At 41.0% G+C, this 19,945-nt stretch overlaps 1 protein-coding gene across 1 annotated transcript; it reads left to right on the top strand.

Annotated features, from left to right (window-relative positions):
• The first annotated feature begins 617 nt into the window (after positions 1–617).
• mtnr1al (melatonin receptor type 1A like) lies at positions 618–19,425 on the top strand. The gene is made up of 2 exons (XM_037077281.1): positions 618–912; positions 18,656–19,425. Exons 1-2 carry the CDS (start codon positions 618–620, stop codon positions 19,423–19,425), a joined length of 1,065 nt encoding a protein of 354 aa, XP_036933176.1.
• Positions 19,426–19,945: the final 520 nt, after the last annotated feature.

Below are 19,945 nucleotides of genomic sequence, written 5' to 3'. Positions count from 1 at the left end.
GCGTTTGGGGGCACACAAAGGACGCATAGCTACTGTGCCATTACGCGCAGCGATGCGCACAGTTCCCCGGTGCGCCTAGGCTGACAGCCCGCCTGGACGCAGGGAGAGGGGATGCTGAGGCTCCAGAACAGGCGTTATAAAAACACCAAGTGATTAACAAGAGTTTAAACTCATATAATCGAATATAGACTATAATTGTAGTGATTGTTTGAACCAAAAAGGGATATTTCTTTGTTTTTTTTTTTTTTTGTTTTTTTTTTTTTTTTTTATCCGTTTATCGTCATTCGTCGGCGGACTCGCAGCAGATTGGAGCTTCTCATTCGAGCGCGTTGAGGTGCCTAAGAGGAAGTTTCCCAGGTGTCCCACTGAATCACCTGCTCACCTGGTCAGGGGTCACATCTCTGATCTCGTTCCTCTTCATCTCGCTGCAGTTCTCGTGCGTTAGTTTAGTGTTGCCTGTGTGGATGTGTAAAATAGCTGCAAGTTATTGTTAGAAACAATAAGATATAAATTATCCTGCCTCACAAATGTCGTCAATCATCTAATATGGCGTCATTATATAGACTGAGTTCCCCTCATCACCACGACTCTGACTGACTCCGGACACGCCGTGCGTAATGCTGTATGGACCGACCTTCCGCGACCACGACCCAATGCGACTCGTCGACCCGAGGCACCTCCCGCAACTGATGTCCCTTGAGGACCATGAGCCCACCATGGTGGAGGGGACCCTGGTGCCCCGCAACGCCACGCCTGCGGGGGAGGAAGGAGCTCCGGGTCAGCAGCACCAATCCTTCCCCTGGGTGGTGACAGTGCTGGCCGGCGTGCTGATCACGACCATCGTGGTGGATGTTATCGGGAACCTGCTGGTGATCGTGTCCGTGTTCAGGAACAGGAAGCTCAGGAAAGCAGGTAGAGTATCTGTGCACGTGCAGGTTGTGTAGATAAATACATATTGTGCTAAAAAGCTGTTAAAAAGTCCAGACTTCTCTTCAGTGGGAAGTTTTGATACTCTATTTTCACTGTGATGAGTTTATTACCAAACTTTATCCAGTTTTTCTGGAGGTCTTTCTTGTATCATCCATTATCTTATGATATTCTTGTAATATTCTAAAAGTGTACACTATACACCGTTAATGTATTGACATATATTTATATTTTTCAAATCTAGTTACTTACTCAAATTAATTACATGAATGCAGGAATAGAATAGACATATGATATTTTCAAAAGCATGACATTTAAATGTCACTTAAAACACACTATTGTGAAACAGAAAGGATCATTATTGGATTATGGATACTAATATACTTTATATACTATATACATTTACTCAAGGCAGTGTCGTTAATGTAAAGATATCACGTTAGAGTGATCAGTCTGAGGCACTTGTAGTCTAATTGAGTTTTTCTATTTCTTTATATTTCCACTGCATTTAAGGGGCAAATATTGTATTTTTATTTCTTAGTTGCTTTGCAGATTACATGTTGCATCATTAGAGGATTTTTGAACTTGTGTATTTTATCGGTTTAACTTTAACTCAGTTGATTTAAGAACAATGATTTCAATAATCATAAAAATGCTAAATATCAGCTTTAATAAACAAGTGGTCATCAGTAGTGAATCAGTATAGAAATACTAACACATCTGATACCAAATGTCTAAGCTATGATAAAGATAGATAGACAGACAGACAGACAGACAGATAGACAGACAGACAGACAGACAGACAGACAGACAGACAGACAGACAGACAGACAGACAGACAGATAGATAGATAGATAGATAGATAGATACTTTACTGATCCAGAGGAAATTTTAGTCATAAATTAAAACAGAAGGCAGCTTAACTAAAAATGAAAGGAAAGAAAGTCATAAAACACGCAACATCACAGAAAAGGTAAGATAGGGAATAAAAGAGCAATGCAAAAATATATATGGTAAATGGACTTTCATTTCTATAGCACCTTTCCAGTTTACTGACCACTCAGCCGCTTTACAACACACCCATTCACACACGCTTTCATACACAGCACGCAGCTGGGATGAGCTGGGATTTGAACCATCGACCCTTCCAGATAGTAGACGGCTCGCTCTACCTCCTGAGCAACAGCCACCCCAGCGTGTGTTTTCGAAAAAGTGAATACATGCAACATCATAAGAAGGATACAACATTCTTGCCAGTAAAAAGATTAGGAATAGATAAACCAGTAAAGGACGGGAAGAAAAAATGTTTAATGAGAAGTGTAAAAGTGTAATGAGATGTATTAACAGGTCGGATCTGGTGAAAGTGTTTCACCCATTCATGATTCAGTTCTCTGTAACTTTCCCCTTCGCTGTATTTTTCTGTGACTCCTTGCTGGGCGACTTGAACAGATTACAGCTTAGGTGAATTATTCAAGGACTCTCTGACAGAACGTTTGGCTGCTGCAGACGCACATCGCTGTCTGACATGTTGCTGTTGTTGTTGTTGTAGTTGTATGAAACTGCAGAACTTACAGAATATTTGTCACCACCAGTCTCTGAGAATTACAGTCTGGCCTTTTTGGAGTGGCTCTGCAGACGCAGCTGGGAGAGTTGCCATCGTCTTGGCTTTTGGTCAAGGACTTTTGGAAGTTGTGAAGACATAGTTGGTGACTCACTGTAATCGATGTGTAAATCTGAAAGTAGCCACAGACTGATGTGGACTGTGCGCCTTCAAGACCAACGGCATGCATAAATAACCCGGGCACTTAGGACCCCTCAAACAGAGAAAAATCAATCAGGCACGTAATTACCATCTCTCAATCAGCAGCATGCCGCGGAGCCGTCTGAAGTGGTAGGTTTCACATTAAAAGCACTCAGAGAGGACAGAAGCCCTCCCCGACAGTGCATCAATATTGATGAGTTGTTTTGCCATTTATGATCTACACATTTCTAAAGCCTAACTTCCTGTGAAGCTCCGGTATTGACAGGAATATCAATTCACTCTCTCTCTCACACACACACACACACACACACGCACGCACGCACGCACGCACGCACGCACGCACGCACGCACGCACACACACACACACACACACTTATCGAGAGGATTGTTGATGTTTGAGAAGCTTCTTTGTGAAATGTCAAAAGTTCAGGTCAAACCCCAATTCAGCTGGGAGAATGTGGAGGAGGAAGGCAATCATCTCCTGAAGCCTGAATCATCTGCTAATTAGTGCATTAACCTAGTTTCTGTATTAAAGGAACAGCTCACACAAAATGAAAATTCACTTAGCACAGCCACATGCAGATGGCTTGAAACATAGATATAGAAATATAGACACCTCATTGGCAGCTGCTTTTTTTTGTTTTTTACAATGCTGTAAACTCTAAATGTTTAACACGTGATTCTTCTCACAGAGCCAACAAACCTTTCCACTCACTCTATACTCTCAGGTATAAGGAGTTTCTCAGCAGCATGCAAACTCACCACAACACATCCTTCCAAAAAAGTAGCTGTGGAACTCTGAATGGTTAAAAAACAAGTCTTTTCCACAGTGTCCAGGTTTGTCAGAGTGAATTTTCACCTCGGATCATTCTGGAGAGCAGCTCTGTACTCTCAGTGTTTCTCAGCAGCATGTGAACGCACCACAAAACCACATCCTTCAAGCCATAGATACAGTAAAAAAGATACCACGTTCATGTTATAATAATATAATATTCGCTGAGAGGTGCAGATGCCACAATGAAATCGACTGTAATTTGCTTAATCCCGGCACAGACGCACACCATTATAATGAACTTGGTATCTTCTTTACTGTATCTATGGCTGGAAAGATGTGTTGCTGTGGTGCGTTCACATGCTGCTGAGAAATTCTGAGTGTACAGAGTCACTCTGATGAACCATGATGTTGCAGTCATTTCCAGTTCTGCAGCTTCCAGATGATTATGAATACAAACACATACATTCAGCAGTGTTTGTAGTTGTTCCAAGGTGCCAAGCCAGCTGTCATTAAACGTGTGAAGAAGATATGGTTTAAGTATGGTGATGGCGCATTTTCTCAGACATTCACTGTGTTACACTCGTTCAAACTCTTCTCACCGTCACCCAGCTGACGAATGCCTCTCTCTCGGTGTGAGGTGGGTGTGGATATCAGTTTCATCAGTTTGCAGGAGCTGCTGGACTACATCTTTGACTTTGCCGTGTCCAGAAACAAGATCGCAGTGTGCGGTTATTTTTTGTCTTTTGTTCTGTTACGCAGCCCCTGCAAAGAACATCTGGATGTCTCAAGTTGATCTGTTTGTCTTTTAAAAACATTTGCAAATGCTAAAACTGGCCTAAATGAGTCAAGTGTGTCAATGTGACAACGCACTGAAATACAGTCGCTGACATTATGTTAAAGCAGGTTATATGTCACCTACTTGTCGAAAGTATTTTGATTTTGAAGTCAAATTTAGCCCACAACTATCTTCATGTGAATTTTAATTTAAGTGATCCTACATTTGAACTTTGACTTAAACTAGTTTAATCAACACATCTTCATATCTAAAACACTGAGCAGGTCGATTGCCAGTCACTCCAAAAACAACTACCGCCAGGTTCAGTTATAAGTTCATACATTTTACAACATTGTGTAACTGCAGTTACGAACGTACCCAAGCTATAAATGTCACTAAAGTTAGATAATGTTCATGACAAAACTAAACTACGTTAGTAAGATAAAATAATTCAGTGTTGACGTTTGGTTTGACCCAGGACACGAACAGCAGTCTCTGTCCTCCTTCCTTTTCGGACTTGTCTCCTTTGTACTACTTCCCCTTTATTTTCTCCTTAATCATGTCTCATTTTCTGTGGCCAGATCTGCAGCCTAAGATGGTCCGGTCACAGTCATGCTCTGGAGCTCCACACTGTCACCATGATGAATTAGCATCGCCATAAATCAATACATAAACAGCCATATTCTGTCACTCCCTTCAGCTCATCACAGCCGTCCTGCACGCATCCCTCAGGAAGGACAATCATTTGTTTCCTGCTTTTCCATCATCTGGTGCATCCCTGGAATCCCACAGTGAAACGTCTGAATGTGGAAATCTGGATGAATTGTTCACCGCTCTCATTTATTCTCCCTGCCGCCTCCTCATTCATCTGATCTTCCCCTGTCCTCTCTTATCTCCTTTTTCTTCCCCCCCGCTCCCTTTTTCTCCTGTCCCCCCTCTTCTCAGCTCTCCTCTCAATTCATCTCCTGCCTTTCTAATTCTCCTCCTCTGCTCTCCTGCCTCTCTTGTCCTTTCATTTGATTCATTCCTTTAGACTTCTCCTCACCTTTCCTCCTCCATGTCCTCTCTTTCTCCCCCTTTTCAGTCACTCTCCTCTGCGCTTAATTACTTTTCTCTTCCCTCCTGTCAGCTCTCCCATATCTCAGGTTTTCCCCTCCAAATTCCCTCCCTTTATCCTACCAGTGAGTTAAACTCCTCTTTTCTTTGCGTCTTCCTTTCCTCCCCTCCATCCATCATCTCACCTCTCCATCTGCAGCATCAGTGACACATCCCCTGATCATCTGCAAAGTCCTGTCACAGTGTATTATGTCACCACGTCTACACAAAACAGACAGATTGCCTTCTTTCATATTCTGCACAGACTCAAAATACCTGTAAATAATATATAAACAGGAATGTTGTGTCATTGTTTACATCTGAAGAGGAAATTATCACGTCAGTGCAGAGGAATGTGTTCACTTGTTTGACAGCTCGCTGGAGCTGCTACATCGTGTTCGGCATTGCTGGTTCCTGGCCGATTGCCCAGACTCTCTTCTTTTTCTTATTCGTCCTTGTAGTAATTCTGTTTTTCCTTTTTTCATGGTCTTTTACAATTGTTCTTTAGTCTTCGTAGTATTCTTCTTTTTGTTCCTCTTTGTAATCTTTTTCTACATCATCTTCTTTTTTCCACTGCGTTCTTTTGTATGGTTTTCTTTTTCTCCGTCATCTTTATCTCCATCTGCTTGTTCTTCGTCTTCTTTTTCTTCCTATTTGTTGTTGTCTTCTTTTTCCTTCTCGTCGTCGTCCCGCATCGCCTCTTCTTGGTTGTTATCGCTTTGTTCCTCGTCATTGTCGTATTCATCTTAGTCTTCTTCTCCTTCATCTTCTTCTTCTTCTTGGTTGTTATCGTCTTCTTCCCTGGTCTTCTTCTTCGGGGTCATTGCTATGTTCCTGGTCATCGTCGTTGTCTTTGTTGTCATTTCCGTCTGTTCCCATTTCTGTCTCCATTGTCTTCTTCTTTTTCTTCTTCTTCATTACTTCATGTTTGTCTTCTTGGTTTATGTTTTTGTACCTGGTCTTCTTTTTGCGTCTTCTGTCGTCAGCATCATCGTCATTGTCGTCTTCGCCTTTGCCTTTGCCTCCTTCTTCGTCTTCGTCTTCTCCTTCTTCTTATTCTTTTTCCTTTGGAGCAAATTGGAGCGGGACTGAGCAGATTATAGCTGTTAAAAATCACATAATTTAGAAATGTTCTTTAAAAAACTTTCATCACTCCATCTAAAGACCTTTGCACCGAACATGTCATGGAAATGAGAAAAGTGGGAATGCACTGGCTTGTAAATGTTCAGTGGATTCGCAGCAACCTGGGCTGAGAGTGTTGCTCACAGACTGTGCAACATGTGGACCGGAGGAGGTGAGGATCGATCCCTGTGATCAGTGGATGACCTGAGATTGCCCAGACTCACTCAATTCAACTAAATTTCCCTGAAATATCAAAAACTGTCCTGCTGAAAATCAATTTGCGAAGGCATGGCTGACTCAGACAGTTTTCATTGATCTCGAGGCTGTTAGATCAGCCAGTCTCAACCTTTTCAGACCCAGACGACAATCCCACCTGGACAGAGTAATCCACTGCACACCGGGCTGCTGATGAACTCTAAATGTCACTCCGATCCATTCATGAACCTGCATTTTTATTAATGTGTCTGTTCTTCATTAAAGCTGCTTATTATTCTGCCTTAACTGTTAAAGTTGAGCAATGTCCAGACTCTGAGAGCTGCTGTGTGAGCCGCTCAGACTGACTCTCGGTGTTGTCTGGAACTTTCACAGGTTTGCAAAAAAACAACTTTCATTTTTATAATTTTATACTGTGAGTTTAGGCGAAAGAGAGGTTGCAGACTTTGGGCGGAGACTAACTTGTATATTCACAAGGATCACAGATAGCCTCACATAACCTCTGCGTTAATCTGCTCTAGAAGAACAGGATAATATATAATCTGTAAATCTGTGATATATCTCATATCTATAGGTCATGTGATAAATATCAGCAGCCCCTCACAGATGGAGTTTGGCCAGTTTTAAGCATAGCAGGCAGATTCTGTATCATGTGAAGTAAAGCGGAGCAGATGGCTGTTCTCTGGTTGCTGCACTGAATCTCAGACCAACCGGTCTGACAGCTGGAAACCAGCAGGAAGGGGGGTCCGCTCTGAAATATCACCCACTGAGGGGATTTACTCGTAAGATGGTTCTTCTCTGACCTTCATTTTCATCCAGAGTTTGCCAGAGTTTACTTTGAAGAACTCGATGAGCCCTGAAGCTCCCGACTAATGAAACTCATGTTAATGAGTGAACTCTCTGCAGAAGATGACACCGGGTTTCATCAGTCTGAAAAGAGCTGTGATGACCAGATTATCAGCGTATATACAAACATGCAGTTGGTGGATATAGTTAGATTTGGGCTATACAGCATTTTATCAAAGTTGAAACTGGAAGTCAGACTGCCTGTGAAATTGTTTAAGCTTTTTTAAAGTAAAAGTGGTGGCATGGATTCCAAGCGTACAACCATGAGTTCGCTGCTCAGAGTCAGATTAGTCTCGCACAGACCTGCTTTTCCTTCGCCACCGTCCAATCTCCTCACCACTGTTTGTCTCTGTGCCTGGCTGAAGTAACATCTTATGGATGTTTAAAACTTCTCATCAACTCATGTAAAAGTTCTGACTCTTTATTGTGTCTAATGTCTGTGGGCAGGTTTTGGTAATGCAATAGTTAAACACTGTCAAAGACACAGTTTGGAAACTTCACAGGTGTGGTGTCTGACCCATGAGTACTGAATAGTCAGTGGTTGGTTTATTGGAACATAAACATGTTGACGGGTTGCAGCTGGTGTGCTATTTACTGCAAGATGGTCTCCAGTTGATACTGGGGTGAATTGTCCCTTTAATTAAGGAAGTTACAAACAAAACAAAATATGTTAATCTAAAAAATAGTATGGACATTGTTTCACTAACTTCCAGCAGAGTTTTGGAGCTCCAAAATGAGGAGGTGACACAAAGCGGTCCTTTGTGGACAATAACTTGCAGCGCATTCAAACTGGCATCATCTGCCATCATAACTTTTAAAAGCCTCATTTCAGGTCTCCAGGAGGGGTGTATCGGACTGTGGTAGTCACACCACCCAAAACAGTGGAGACGGCAGCATTTTCATTCTTTTTTCCCCTTTCTCTTATTACGAATTCCTTTCACACATGGTTGCTCTGTCTGAGTTCATTTCCTCTTCTCATTCAGCTGAATGAATCCCTGTTGTTACCTATAGATTTTAGGGGAGTGCAGTGTAATGACAACACATCATTAAACCTTTACAGCATCAGTGTTGGGTGACTGCACTGCCCGAGCAAGGTCACAGCTGGCCAGCAGGAGGACAAATATTTATGGAAACCTCCTCTGGGTTTACAGATAGCACACCTTTTAAAATCGTTGTGGTGCAGTGAAAGCTTCCATAACAGCTTTTAAAGTAGCAATGGTGAATCATGGGGCATGGAGGCTTGAAGATATTGTTGACACTCCAGCTAATCACTGCACGTGTTTTCACTGATTACCTCGACCTTACTTTATCAACAGCATGTCATCAGTGAGGCTGCATTCATGAACATTGTGCGTGAAGAGTAAGGAGAATCAAACCATTTACAGTTACATGTTCGTATTTAGTGTGTCTACACAAACTTTTTTTTGCAGTCGGACAAACCAATCACAAGCATAAATGCAAGCTGTACACATTTCTGCAACAGAAAGATGTTGAAACTTTAAGTTTCTTGACAGCTAATAATCATATCATGTGAATTGCTAGCATGATATCCTGGTTGCTGGGCTGTGGTTTCACACTCACAGATGTTGAAACGCAGTCTTGAACAGAGGTCTCTGACTCATCAGCTGTCTCTCCCAGTGCTGAAATGAGACTCAGGTTGATCTTCAAGGCTGCCTGCAGCTTGTTTGTTGAAAGAGATCCAAATCAGACAAGGCCTGGTGGCTGCAGGCTTTCAGATGGTGTCCTCATGTCAAAAGATTAAAAGACATGGACTAGTTTGATGTTTTGCATTTGCATGGATGTGACCAGAATTTTAAAGGGGCTGGTACTGATAGTGTGTAATGGTGCGTAATGGCTGCTCTGGCACTGTATGAGAGTTACGTCATAGGGGAATTAATAAGATGACTTACTAAGTGGCTGTCAGTCATGTGGACTTGCCTGATGCCCGTTCTCGTTGGTTCACTTTGGGCGTCTCATCACTCATAAGAGATTTTTTTTGGTGACCATTGCTGCTCTTGTCTTGTGTGAAACATAAAATGAGTGAACCTAACCTAGTAATTTTGTTGCCCGAACATAATGAAACATTGAGCAAAAAGTGGAACTATTGTTTTAAATAAAAACAACAAGTCTAATAGTAAAAAGCCATAAAATGAAACTCCAGTTACAAATTCTTGTCGCCCACACAGAAGTCATACAACCATTCCACTCAGCCAGCTCATCACATTACTTCAGGGGGATATATTATTTTGATACTCTATCACCTGACAGGGAAGCTTTTTTAAATAACCCCTCTGGGAATGGACTCATCAATGAGACAAATATAATTAAGAAACGATGCCTTTGCTCCATTTAAAGGCAATAGTTCAGGCATTACTATGACTTGAGGACTGTAATTATTATTCCATCTTCTTTTTGTTTTATGTCTTTTAGGTCTTATTTCATTGTCATAAATAGAAAATCTGCTGACAGTGGATACGCTAAAGGTTTTCAAATGTAATCTTTCAGGACTTTGAGGTATAATTTAATGGGATTCCTTTCACATTCATTGTATCGGCACGACTTTTCAATAGTATGATAGTAAAACCTGCAGATCCAGAGCGAGTAAACAGAGGTGTGATGACAGCAGCAACAGGTGGCAGGAACATCGTCCGCTGTGCCGTGAAGCCATGTGCTCTGCTGCAGCTTACGACATGAAGTCATGGCCTCCTGTTTCCCCCCGACATCATGTCTGATGAGCCTGACCTGATCCCAAACACCTGACCGACCCAGTCCTGCTGCAGCACACCTGCCCGAGGATTCAGCCTCTTTGTTGAGCTGCCATGGCAATGTGATTTATTCCATCTAATTTCCTTTTGCCATTCGGATACTGGATCATTTTATATAATTCTGTCTGTGTTTCAGTGTTGGTGAGCTGCTGCTGGAGGCGTTCAGGATGCAACAACGCTTCTCATTGTTGACCTCACCGCCTCACAGAGTCTGGAGATAAATTTGTTTTATAGATTTCTCTGCTGTCATGGTAGTGAAGTATGGAACGTGCAGTTTAATATAATGCTCTACAGCATCCTAAATCTGTCTTATGATGATCACACACTCGCCTCCTGTTGGCTTGAAAAGGCGGCCGCACAGAGTTTTGTCATTAGTGAATCATGGAGGCTGATGTCAGCTTGAATTCATGGTTTTCTTTGCTGTTATTGCTCAAATTTCAATCTAAATGTGGCCACATGCACAACTTCATATATGGAAATAACTGTTATGAGTCTGGTTGTTTGCTAATTGAGAAAGTTACTTTTTGACTGATGTTCCCAGGAGCCAATCAGGGAACAACAATACAAATTCTGACCCATGAATGGATCATCAGGCCTGGAATGACTTGCCTTGGATATAGATGCTCTGACCAATGGAAGAGCAGAGGGATGTGCTTTGAATGTCTGGTCATATTTACCTTTGGTTTTATAAAACTGCCTTGAACTAATGCCACATTTATATTTCATGGGAAGGATAGTAGGGATGGGAAAGATTTGTGAGTGTCATCAAACAACTACAAAACAGTTGAGTGATTGTAAATTTTGTCATGTGAAGGTTAGAAATACAACACCATATCCATTAAATATGAGTTTTTTTAAGGCCGTATAAACTATCCTCATCAGGGATGATGCAAGTGTGACTGAGCTGCTCAGATTTATGCATCTGCTCAGCTGGTTTGGAGGATTGTGGCAGAAGTTTAGCCATATAATTGTATAAAATATCTACGTAAGCAAATCTGGAATGCACTGAGCCTGTGGACAGACTTCTACTTCTAGTTTTTTGATCTAAGTTTTGATAACTTTCTGAAACTGGTCATAGAATTAAAATTTCCATCTCGGTTTAATGTGTTTGATGCTCAAAATATGGATTTTTCTGTGTTTAAAAGCTCTTGACAAACATTAAATACAAAGAGTCCTTAGTTTTCCTGGTCTTATTTCAGCTCTATGTTCTGCACCACCACTAACGTTCATTAATTACTGAAGCCGTCTATTGATCAAAGGCTAAGAAGCTTCACTGGCTACTCGCTCCCAGCAGCAGCAGCACAGATGTTCTGCTGATGAAAGCATCTTGAACAATTGCATAATAACTACAGTGTACATGTTTCATTTTTTGATGCTTATTCTTACCATTTCTAGTATAAATATTCTAAGATAGCTAAAATTGCTATATTTTTATATAGCTATATAAGAATTGCTCATTGTTATACATATAAAGCTCTAAAATCCCACTGTACATTACCTTCTCAGCACTAAACAGCAGGCAGACCCAGGTAGACACTAGTTTGTGAACACAATGCTGCGTTTAGCTCCCTTAGGAGTTGGTGGAGATCAAAAACAGAGCTAAAAGTGTGTGAATATTGGACGATGATGATGATTTGAATTTAAAATAGCATCCTCAAAATACCAAATTTCAAAATACTTACAGAAAATATGTTCATTTTATGATATAGCAGCTTGTTTGTTTCGCCCTCAAGTGGCCGAAAGCAATCAGCTACGGCAGGTTTAAATGTGAAAAAGTGAAAAACTAAAGAAACAAAATGAAACTGATTTGAGCTTTTCATATGGACGGCTTCAAACAACGGTTAAACCTCAATATTGTGTTAAAGTTCATAGAAAATATAACTGAGATTGGTTTGTGTTGAGTCAAAAACTTGGATTTGAACTCATGACCTCAGTATCTTTCAGATCCAGATTACAGCACTGAATATGACCCTCTGAACACTCCCAGCCTCCTGTTCCTGTAGCTTTACAATATTTCAGTATGATCCAGAAATGTCAGCTGAAGGTTGACTCAGGCAGACGTGTCTATTCTTTTCCTGCAAACTGCAACCCGATCTCTTTGTTTCGGAGGGTGACAGCAGTGTTTGCTGTTGTACTTGAACAAGCAGCAGCAGTCAGAGCCATCGTCAGGATCACACCCTCTCACCGCTGAGAGAAACAAACTAAGCCGAGAGAAAAGTGTGGGACAGGCAGTTACAGTAACTCAAGAACAACAGACTATAGAAACTTTACAAAGTTCACAGCGCTGCTCCTTCCACACAACAGATGATCTGATTAGATTTCAGAGCGACTTGCTGCATTAATTTGCATTTCAATGTGGAAAAAACCAATGTCTTTGAAGTGACTGTTACTTCTCGGCACGCTCAAGAGGCAAAGATCAGAGTACACTGATGGAAATCTTTGCTCATCATTTGTCTAAATGAACGGGCTAATTAGCATAGCTGGTTGTTTTCAATTTATCATTAGGGAGCTTAGCTGCCTCGTGTTTTCTGACTGCGATAAAAAAAACTGTTAAGTCAAGTTGTGTCACAGAGAATATCTCCTATGATCCAAACTTCACTTCACATTTGTGATGAAAAGGTCGCCTGCGGAGTTCTTTTTAGTGAACAAGCAGTCTTGCCAACATTCACAACATTTACTCTAAACTTAACGTATCCACGGGCAGAAAAGGGCAGTTCACTCTTTATCAATCATTTACAAAGACAATTTTTCTTTGAAATCCAGCACTGATTAGATTGGCATTGCCATGGCAGGTGTGAACAGGTGCAAGATAGACATGATCTTGAATGTAGCAGCAACCCAACAGATTTTTTCAATTTTCGCAATTTGCATCACTATAATGTCTCCACCATCAATAAAAGCTGATGACTACAACTGTCCAAAGTTGCTTCTGTACAAATTCAGTCCAACAATCAGCAGGCAAACAAGCTTCCTAATGATGAGCCACTCTTAAGCAAAATGTGGAAATGTTGAAAGTTTTACATTTTCGATCTTGGAACTTTAAATTTCTTCACTTTCAGTTTTGAATTTTGTGAAAATGCTGTGCTTATCATCTGGTTAAGTCTAGACACAAAAACCACTTGGTTGGGGTAAGGAAAAGATCTTGGTTACCTGACAGAAAATGTGCTGATCTCATCTAAAATATCCTGTTTTGAAGCTTCTAAAGCAGCTGGGAAATTGTCTGGAAATAAAGTCAAAAATATCTGTCTTTTCTCTTACTTATTTCTGTCACTCGAAAATATACAGTTTTGTTGCCACAAACACAACCCCGATGTCTCCTCCATGATATCTAGTTTTATTATCAATAACACGGCTGGAAAATGTCCCGACTTCTTCTTCATCTTGTGAATCTTTCCCAGTCTCTCACTGGGTAATTGTTTCTTGGTACTAGAGATAAATAAATGTACATTGCAAGTAAGGGGGATTCTCAAGATCATGAAAGATCTTGATCTTGATGGATCTTGAAATTCCATCTTACCAGGCTTCAAGTTAGTCCCTCTGGACGCTTGGGGAATTATTGGCAGATAGGGCCGTGGTTATGACCAGCTGTGACGACCAGTGAGAGAATCCACTGTTTGTTTGAAAGGCTCCTCAAGACAATGGCACAGCTGCTACAGCATCAGTTATATCAGGATTGGAGAGTTTATTTCATTGACAGAAGAGCCAAGGATGACACTGAAGACTTTTCCATGTGAAAAAAAAAAGATGTTTCGCTCCTCTTGAGTTCAGTTAGAGTGTGATTTAACCAATTGGTAGCTGTGATTTCCTACATTTGATTAGTTGAAGATAGCCCTTGACAGACATGTTTGAACATGTGGTTCCCTTAATCACCTGTCAAGATTGTTTTTTCCACAAGAAAAAGTTATTGAGGATAACATCCCACATGGTAACAAACCAGGCACATCAGGTTAAGAACAAGTAGTCTCAATGGTCATCTCCCCATCGCTATGAAAGACTCAGCCTATTGGTAGGCTGCCAGTCTTTACTTTATCTTGCATGCATTTACATCTAAAATGAAACTTTAGGCCTTCGGCAGATGCTCTGATCAGACAAAACTTAGATAAGCTGCTGATGGCAGGAAACCCTCCAATGGCTGAGAGCTGTCGCTCTGCAGCTGCTTTAATCGATACCGTTTGGTCGACACTTTTATTAAATTGCGCACATCTTCACACCCAGAGGGGAGTGTGAGGGGAGTTAACAACACTTTGTTCTACCTGCTAAACTGTGCGGCACCGATCAGTATTTATCACCCACCGACTCCATCTCCATTATGAAGAAGCTTCATTATTAGTATTCTGGATGACAACTCTTCATCACAGAAGGCCTCTTAGGAAGGAGCCTAGGGACTTGTTAACTGCCAGCCAATACATATTAGTCCATTGTATTGTTTTTATTACTCTGTTTGCAGCAAATCCCAACAATGTTCCTCTTCTCCTGAAAGCTGAAGCCATATGTTAATAGGAAAGAGAAATGCTGCCAAGGTTAGAGGTTTAAGTCCCTGTGTTGTTCAGTGATTGAAGACAGTCTCATTAGGGCCATTCATGCCGTAAACTTGAAGATTCATGGCACTCAGAGGTGCTGTGGTCATGCCCTCAGTTCACAATTAAACGGTGTGAATATATCTCTATATACACCAGTGTGTACTCTATTGGATGTTAGCAGGGGTGAGAAATACGAGCATGTGTGGCTGAATTTCATGTCCTGAGACTCCTGAGGAGTGGAAGCATTAGAAACCCTGTTCTTTACTTAGCTCTTTGTTGAAAACACTGTAATTGTAGCCACAGTATGTATACTACATTGGGCATCAATGAAACATCAAAATATCAACTTGTCCTGACTTCAGATGTTTATTTCAGCGTGAATGGTTTAGCTAAATCACATCAACGGGGATGGTGAGAAGATAATAATAGAAATAATTAAAATCAGCAACAAAACCCTTTATACAGAGGAAAACACCTGAATTAAAGACCGAACTGATTTCATTAAAGTTAGATGTGAATATATCTGAGACAGAGACCTGCCTACCATACTAATGCAGAACGGACACAGGACACTTTCATAAAGGGATTTCTGTACAATGGCTAAAACTCTGAGGAAATGTAATTGAAATGCAGTGCAGGTCACTCATAGCGACAGGTAAATGTTAAACTCCTAAATCAGGCCCTCAAACTTCATTTCCCCATGTGGGAGACCTTTACAGCACATCAGCAGGGCGGGAACTGTTTTTTTTTTTTTTGTATTCATTGCAGTGAGAAAACAGACGAAAAAGTGGAATAAACTGCTGCTCCACTGCCGCATACAAACCAGTGTTTACTCCCCTCATCAGGAACAACAATGGCTCATCATTAGGAGGCTTGTTTTGCCTGCTGATTGTTGGACTGAATTTGTACAGAAGCAACTTTGGACAGTTGTAGTCATCAGCCTGTATTGATGGTGGAGACATTATAGTGATGAGTTTTAAAGTGCTTAATGATCCAGATGCTATTAAAGTTTAGTTGGAGGGGAATGTGATCCGACTTTATGGTGTTTTGTCTGTTTGTCAGAGACTATTTTTGCTTGCTGCTTCTCCTTCAGTAGCGTCCTGTTCCGAGTCGCTCGATGTTCCCTGATTTTGTTCTGCTTTTGTTTGCATTCTGCTGTTTTTCTGGCAGTGCTCGCTTTTTTCTAGTCATGTTTTTTTTATTTTTTAGTCGGTACCAGATCTGCTGTCTCTCCTCGTCTCTGATGAGAAATGCCAGAAAATATCCAACTCTGTTTTATCCTTTTACTATTGACAATAACATCTGCTGTGTTTTTGTGTTTTACAACTAATTGACTCATCATTACATTACTAAATGACAAAGAATATTTTAGCTCCCAGAACCTGAGGTGATATCTTCAAAATGTCTTGTTTCATCTGATCAGGAGGCCAAAACCCAGACATATTTGGTTTATAACGATATGAAACAGAAAGAGAAAAGCAGCAAATCATCATAATTGAGAAGCAGGAATAAAAAAAATATATATATATTATAAAAAAAAAAAATATTGCTTGATAAATAACTGAAATGCTTAATGGACCAATTGATTAATCAACTAATCCATCTCAATGCTACTTTAAGTCCGTTGTCTGAGTTTATCAGAATCATGATTTATTAAAGGCACATAGTGTTTTCTGGATAAGGAAGGAGAAAGTGTAAAAAGAAGAAATAAAGATTAATTCATTCAGCAGCTTGTTTCACTTCTGTTCAGCCTTCAAGCTGTAAGCACATTACATTTGCATATAAACCTTACGTTTTTAGATAGAAAATCAAACCCAGCAGGAAAACAAGTGGACAGGGATCAGGAATCGTGTAAAATGGTTGATGTTTTGTAGCTTTCAGGGCATCTTCACAGAATGCATTTGATTTTTTTCCATACCTTCATGAACAAATAGGTTTATTGCCAGTGACACCAAAAGAGACATGATTGTTGCAGTGCACCAGCGACAAACAGAGCAGACGTTATGTCAATTTAGTTGGGTTTAAGCACCAAAACTACTTTGGTATGTAGCACTGTAGATATTAGCAGATAGCTAGGACTAGTTAATAGGTCCGGAAAAGCAGTTTTAAGACTAGTACTCAAGAATAACAGACCACAGACCATAGAGATAAGTTGGAACTGCCGGCCTCAAAAATAGTAGTAGACAATATACACACAGAGTATGGTAACACACAGCACAGACAGAGGAATCTTGTACTCAAATAAAACCTTTTCTAAAAAAATATTACGTCTCCCCATTTTCTAAACCCTATTTGAGTTAATAAATCATGTTCAAGTGGGATCCGTTAAGTTATCATCTTAATTCTAGTTTCTCGTTTCTTTGAGTTGACTCAGTTCTAGGTTCTCATGTTATCTCAATAAGGTCTATTTTAGTCTTTCTACCTCTCAGTAGTTAATTTTAAACCAATACATCAATCCTTATAGAAACACAACAGTTTGCATTACCAATTTAACGCAAATGAAAACTTAACACGAGACCAAACTGAACTTTCACAGATTGATATCCATCAATAAACTCAAATTTCCACAACTCTGTGGGTATAATCAGTCCTTCAATAGGTCCTTTAAAAGAAAGAAAAGTCCAAATGAATCCGCTGACTGTTTAGTCCTACCAAGAGACAGGTGTTGGGATCAGTGTCTTTATCCCTACAGTGTTGGTTGGCTCACTGACAGACTCTCATCTGCTCAGTGGGTAGCTCGCCATCTTCTTTTCCACACTGTCGGTGGGCAAACACCAGACGATCATCTCAGCTGAGCTGGACAACATACATAAACATGTTTAGCTTTGCATATTTCTTCACAAAAGGTACACTTGAGCTGAACAAGCATGTAAATAAATCTTAATTATCAACTCAGTCCGGACCGCGTAACAACATGGCGGCGGCCAAAACAAAGCCGTTCACGCTTAGCTTAGCTTAGCTTATCTTGGCTTAGCTTTGCTTAGCTTAGCTTTTGGCATTTTCCATTGCACAATTAGCTTGAAAACATGAGAAATACTACGCTGATTAACACAGAAAAGATCGTTTTTAAACTCATCAAATCCTTGGAAAGAAATAAAACACAGCATCCAGCAATGCACAGGGAAAGTGAACAAAAAATGTTTAAAACCAAGCTTCACATTCCTCAAATATTCACGTCTTTACATTTATTTTTTCTGTCTTTCCTCACTCAGTTTGCTACTCTAATCCTGCTTGTTTGCAGTGATTTGCTCTCTCTCTGTTTCTCCTCTCTCTCCAGTACCTGGCACTGCAGCTACCTGATTGGCTGTTACCACAGCATGCATTAAAGGAAAAGTGCACAAAGTAAAATAGCAGAACTGAACTATGAACTACTTTTTAATGAATGTAAATTGTAAATGAACGTTATTACTAATTTGCTCATTGTATTTAATAATCATGTAACCTGTCACCTGTTTATTGGTTCAAGACTATATTAACCCCGGTTGCAGGTAGGTTTAGGGACTTACCATGTTTGGTTATGTAACTTAAGTTACATAAGCATGTTTCATGCATTAATGACTTCTGGTTTCACATGAGACATGAACAGCAGTCTCTTGTATAAAAATCTTGTGTGAGGTTGAGCCATCCAGCCACTCAAACCTCCTCCCTGTGTGGGCTGTGTAGCTCTTTTTACTACCTCACCTGACTTCCTCCTTTGCTACTGTAATAATAACTAAAGCCACTAGATTTCACCACTTAACAATAAACCTAAATATAGGCTGTGTATTAGGATTGAACCCATGTTGAATAACTGGAGTTAGCTCACCCCTAGTAGTATGTTCTGTTAATATCTGGCTGTCTGTCTGTCATCTGCAGGAAACGCCTTTGTGGTGAGCCTGGCTCTCGCTGACTTGGTAGTCGCCATCTATCCCTACCCGCTGGTCCTGACTGCCATCTTCCACGATGGCTGGATCGCCGGCTACATCCACTGTCAGATCAGTGGGTTCCTCATGGGCCTCAGCGTCATTGGCTCCATCTTCAACATAACGGGCATCGCCATCAACCGTTACTGCTACATCTGCCACAGCCTCAAATATGACAAACTGTTCTCCAACAGCAACACCATGTGCTATGTCGTGCTCGTCTGGGCACTCACCATCCTCGCCATAGTGCCAAACTGGTTCGTGGAGTCACTGCAGTACGACCCGCGGGTGTACTCCTGCACTTTTGCCCAGTCGGTGAGCTCACTGTATACTATCACGGTGGTGGTGGTGCACTTCATCCTGCCGATCGGCATCGTCACCTACTGCTACCTGCGTATCTGGATCCTCGTGATCCAGGTGAGGCGGAGGGTCAAGCCAGACTCACGGCCCAAGATCAAGCCGCACGACCTACGCAACTTCCTCACCATGTTCGTAGTGTTCGTGCTCTTCGCCGTCTGCTGGGCGCCGCTTAACCTGATTGGCCTGGCAGTGGCGCTGGACTCCAGGCTGAGCCGGGCGATACCAGAGTGGCTGTTCACGGCCAGCTACTTCATGGCGTACTTCAACAGCTGCCTCAATGCCGTCGTCTACGGTGTCCTGAATCATAACTTCAGGAAGGAGTACAAGAGGATCGTTCTGATAATCTTCAAGTTTCACTGCTGAGATGATATGCTGAGGGGATGGGGGAGGCAGAAAGTGGGGAGTCATTTTTAACTTTTGTGACAAGAGAAAGCTATTAAAAGGCAATGGAAAAAGAGGGGAAAACAGTGCTAATGAAAGGGAAGAAAACAAATAAAGGTACTAAAGAAAGACGACAGAGAAAAAAACAGAAGAACTTTAATAGCTGGAGGTGTGGAGGAGGAGAGGTGGAGGAGCGAGATGAAGTGAAATAAATGATGCCACACTGAGAGTTATCAGTGATGCCTTCAGGGAAACTGAGAGACTTAAAAAAACAAAGCAAGGGATGCAGAGACCATAGAGAGGGAGCAATTCTTAGTAATGTGTTTTATCATGACTTTGTTGGGTAATAATGTCATAAATAATTGTTTAAATTTATAAAAACATATTGCTACTTATAACTTCATACTTCAGTGTGATATTGGATAATTCAAACATTATGATTATCTTCTTCTCCCTGATTCATTTTGATGCATAAAATCAACTATGAACTAGTTTGCAGACA

This window comes from Acanthopagrus latus, chromosome 18 (assembly GCF_904848185.1).
Source record: "Acanthopagrus latus isolate v.2019 chromosome 18, fAcaLat1.1, whole genome shotgun sequence".
Classification (NCBI taxonomy): Eukaryota; Metazoa; Chordata; class Actinopteri; order Spariformes; family Sparidae; genus Acanthopagrus; species Acanthopagrus latus.
The sequence above is the reverse complement of the archived record's forward strand: the minus strand, read 5'-3'. Positions and strand labels throughout refer to the sequence as shown.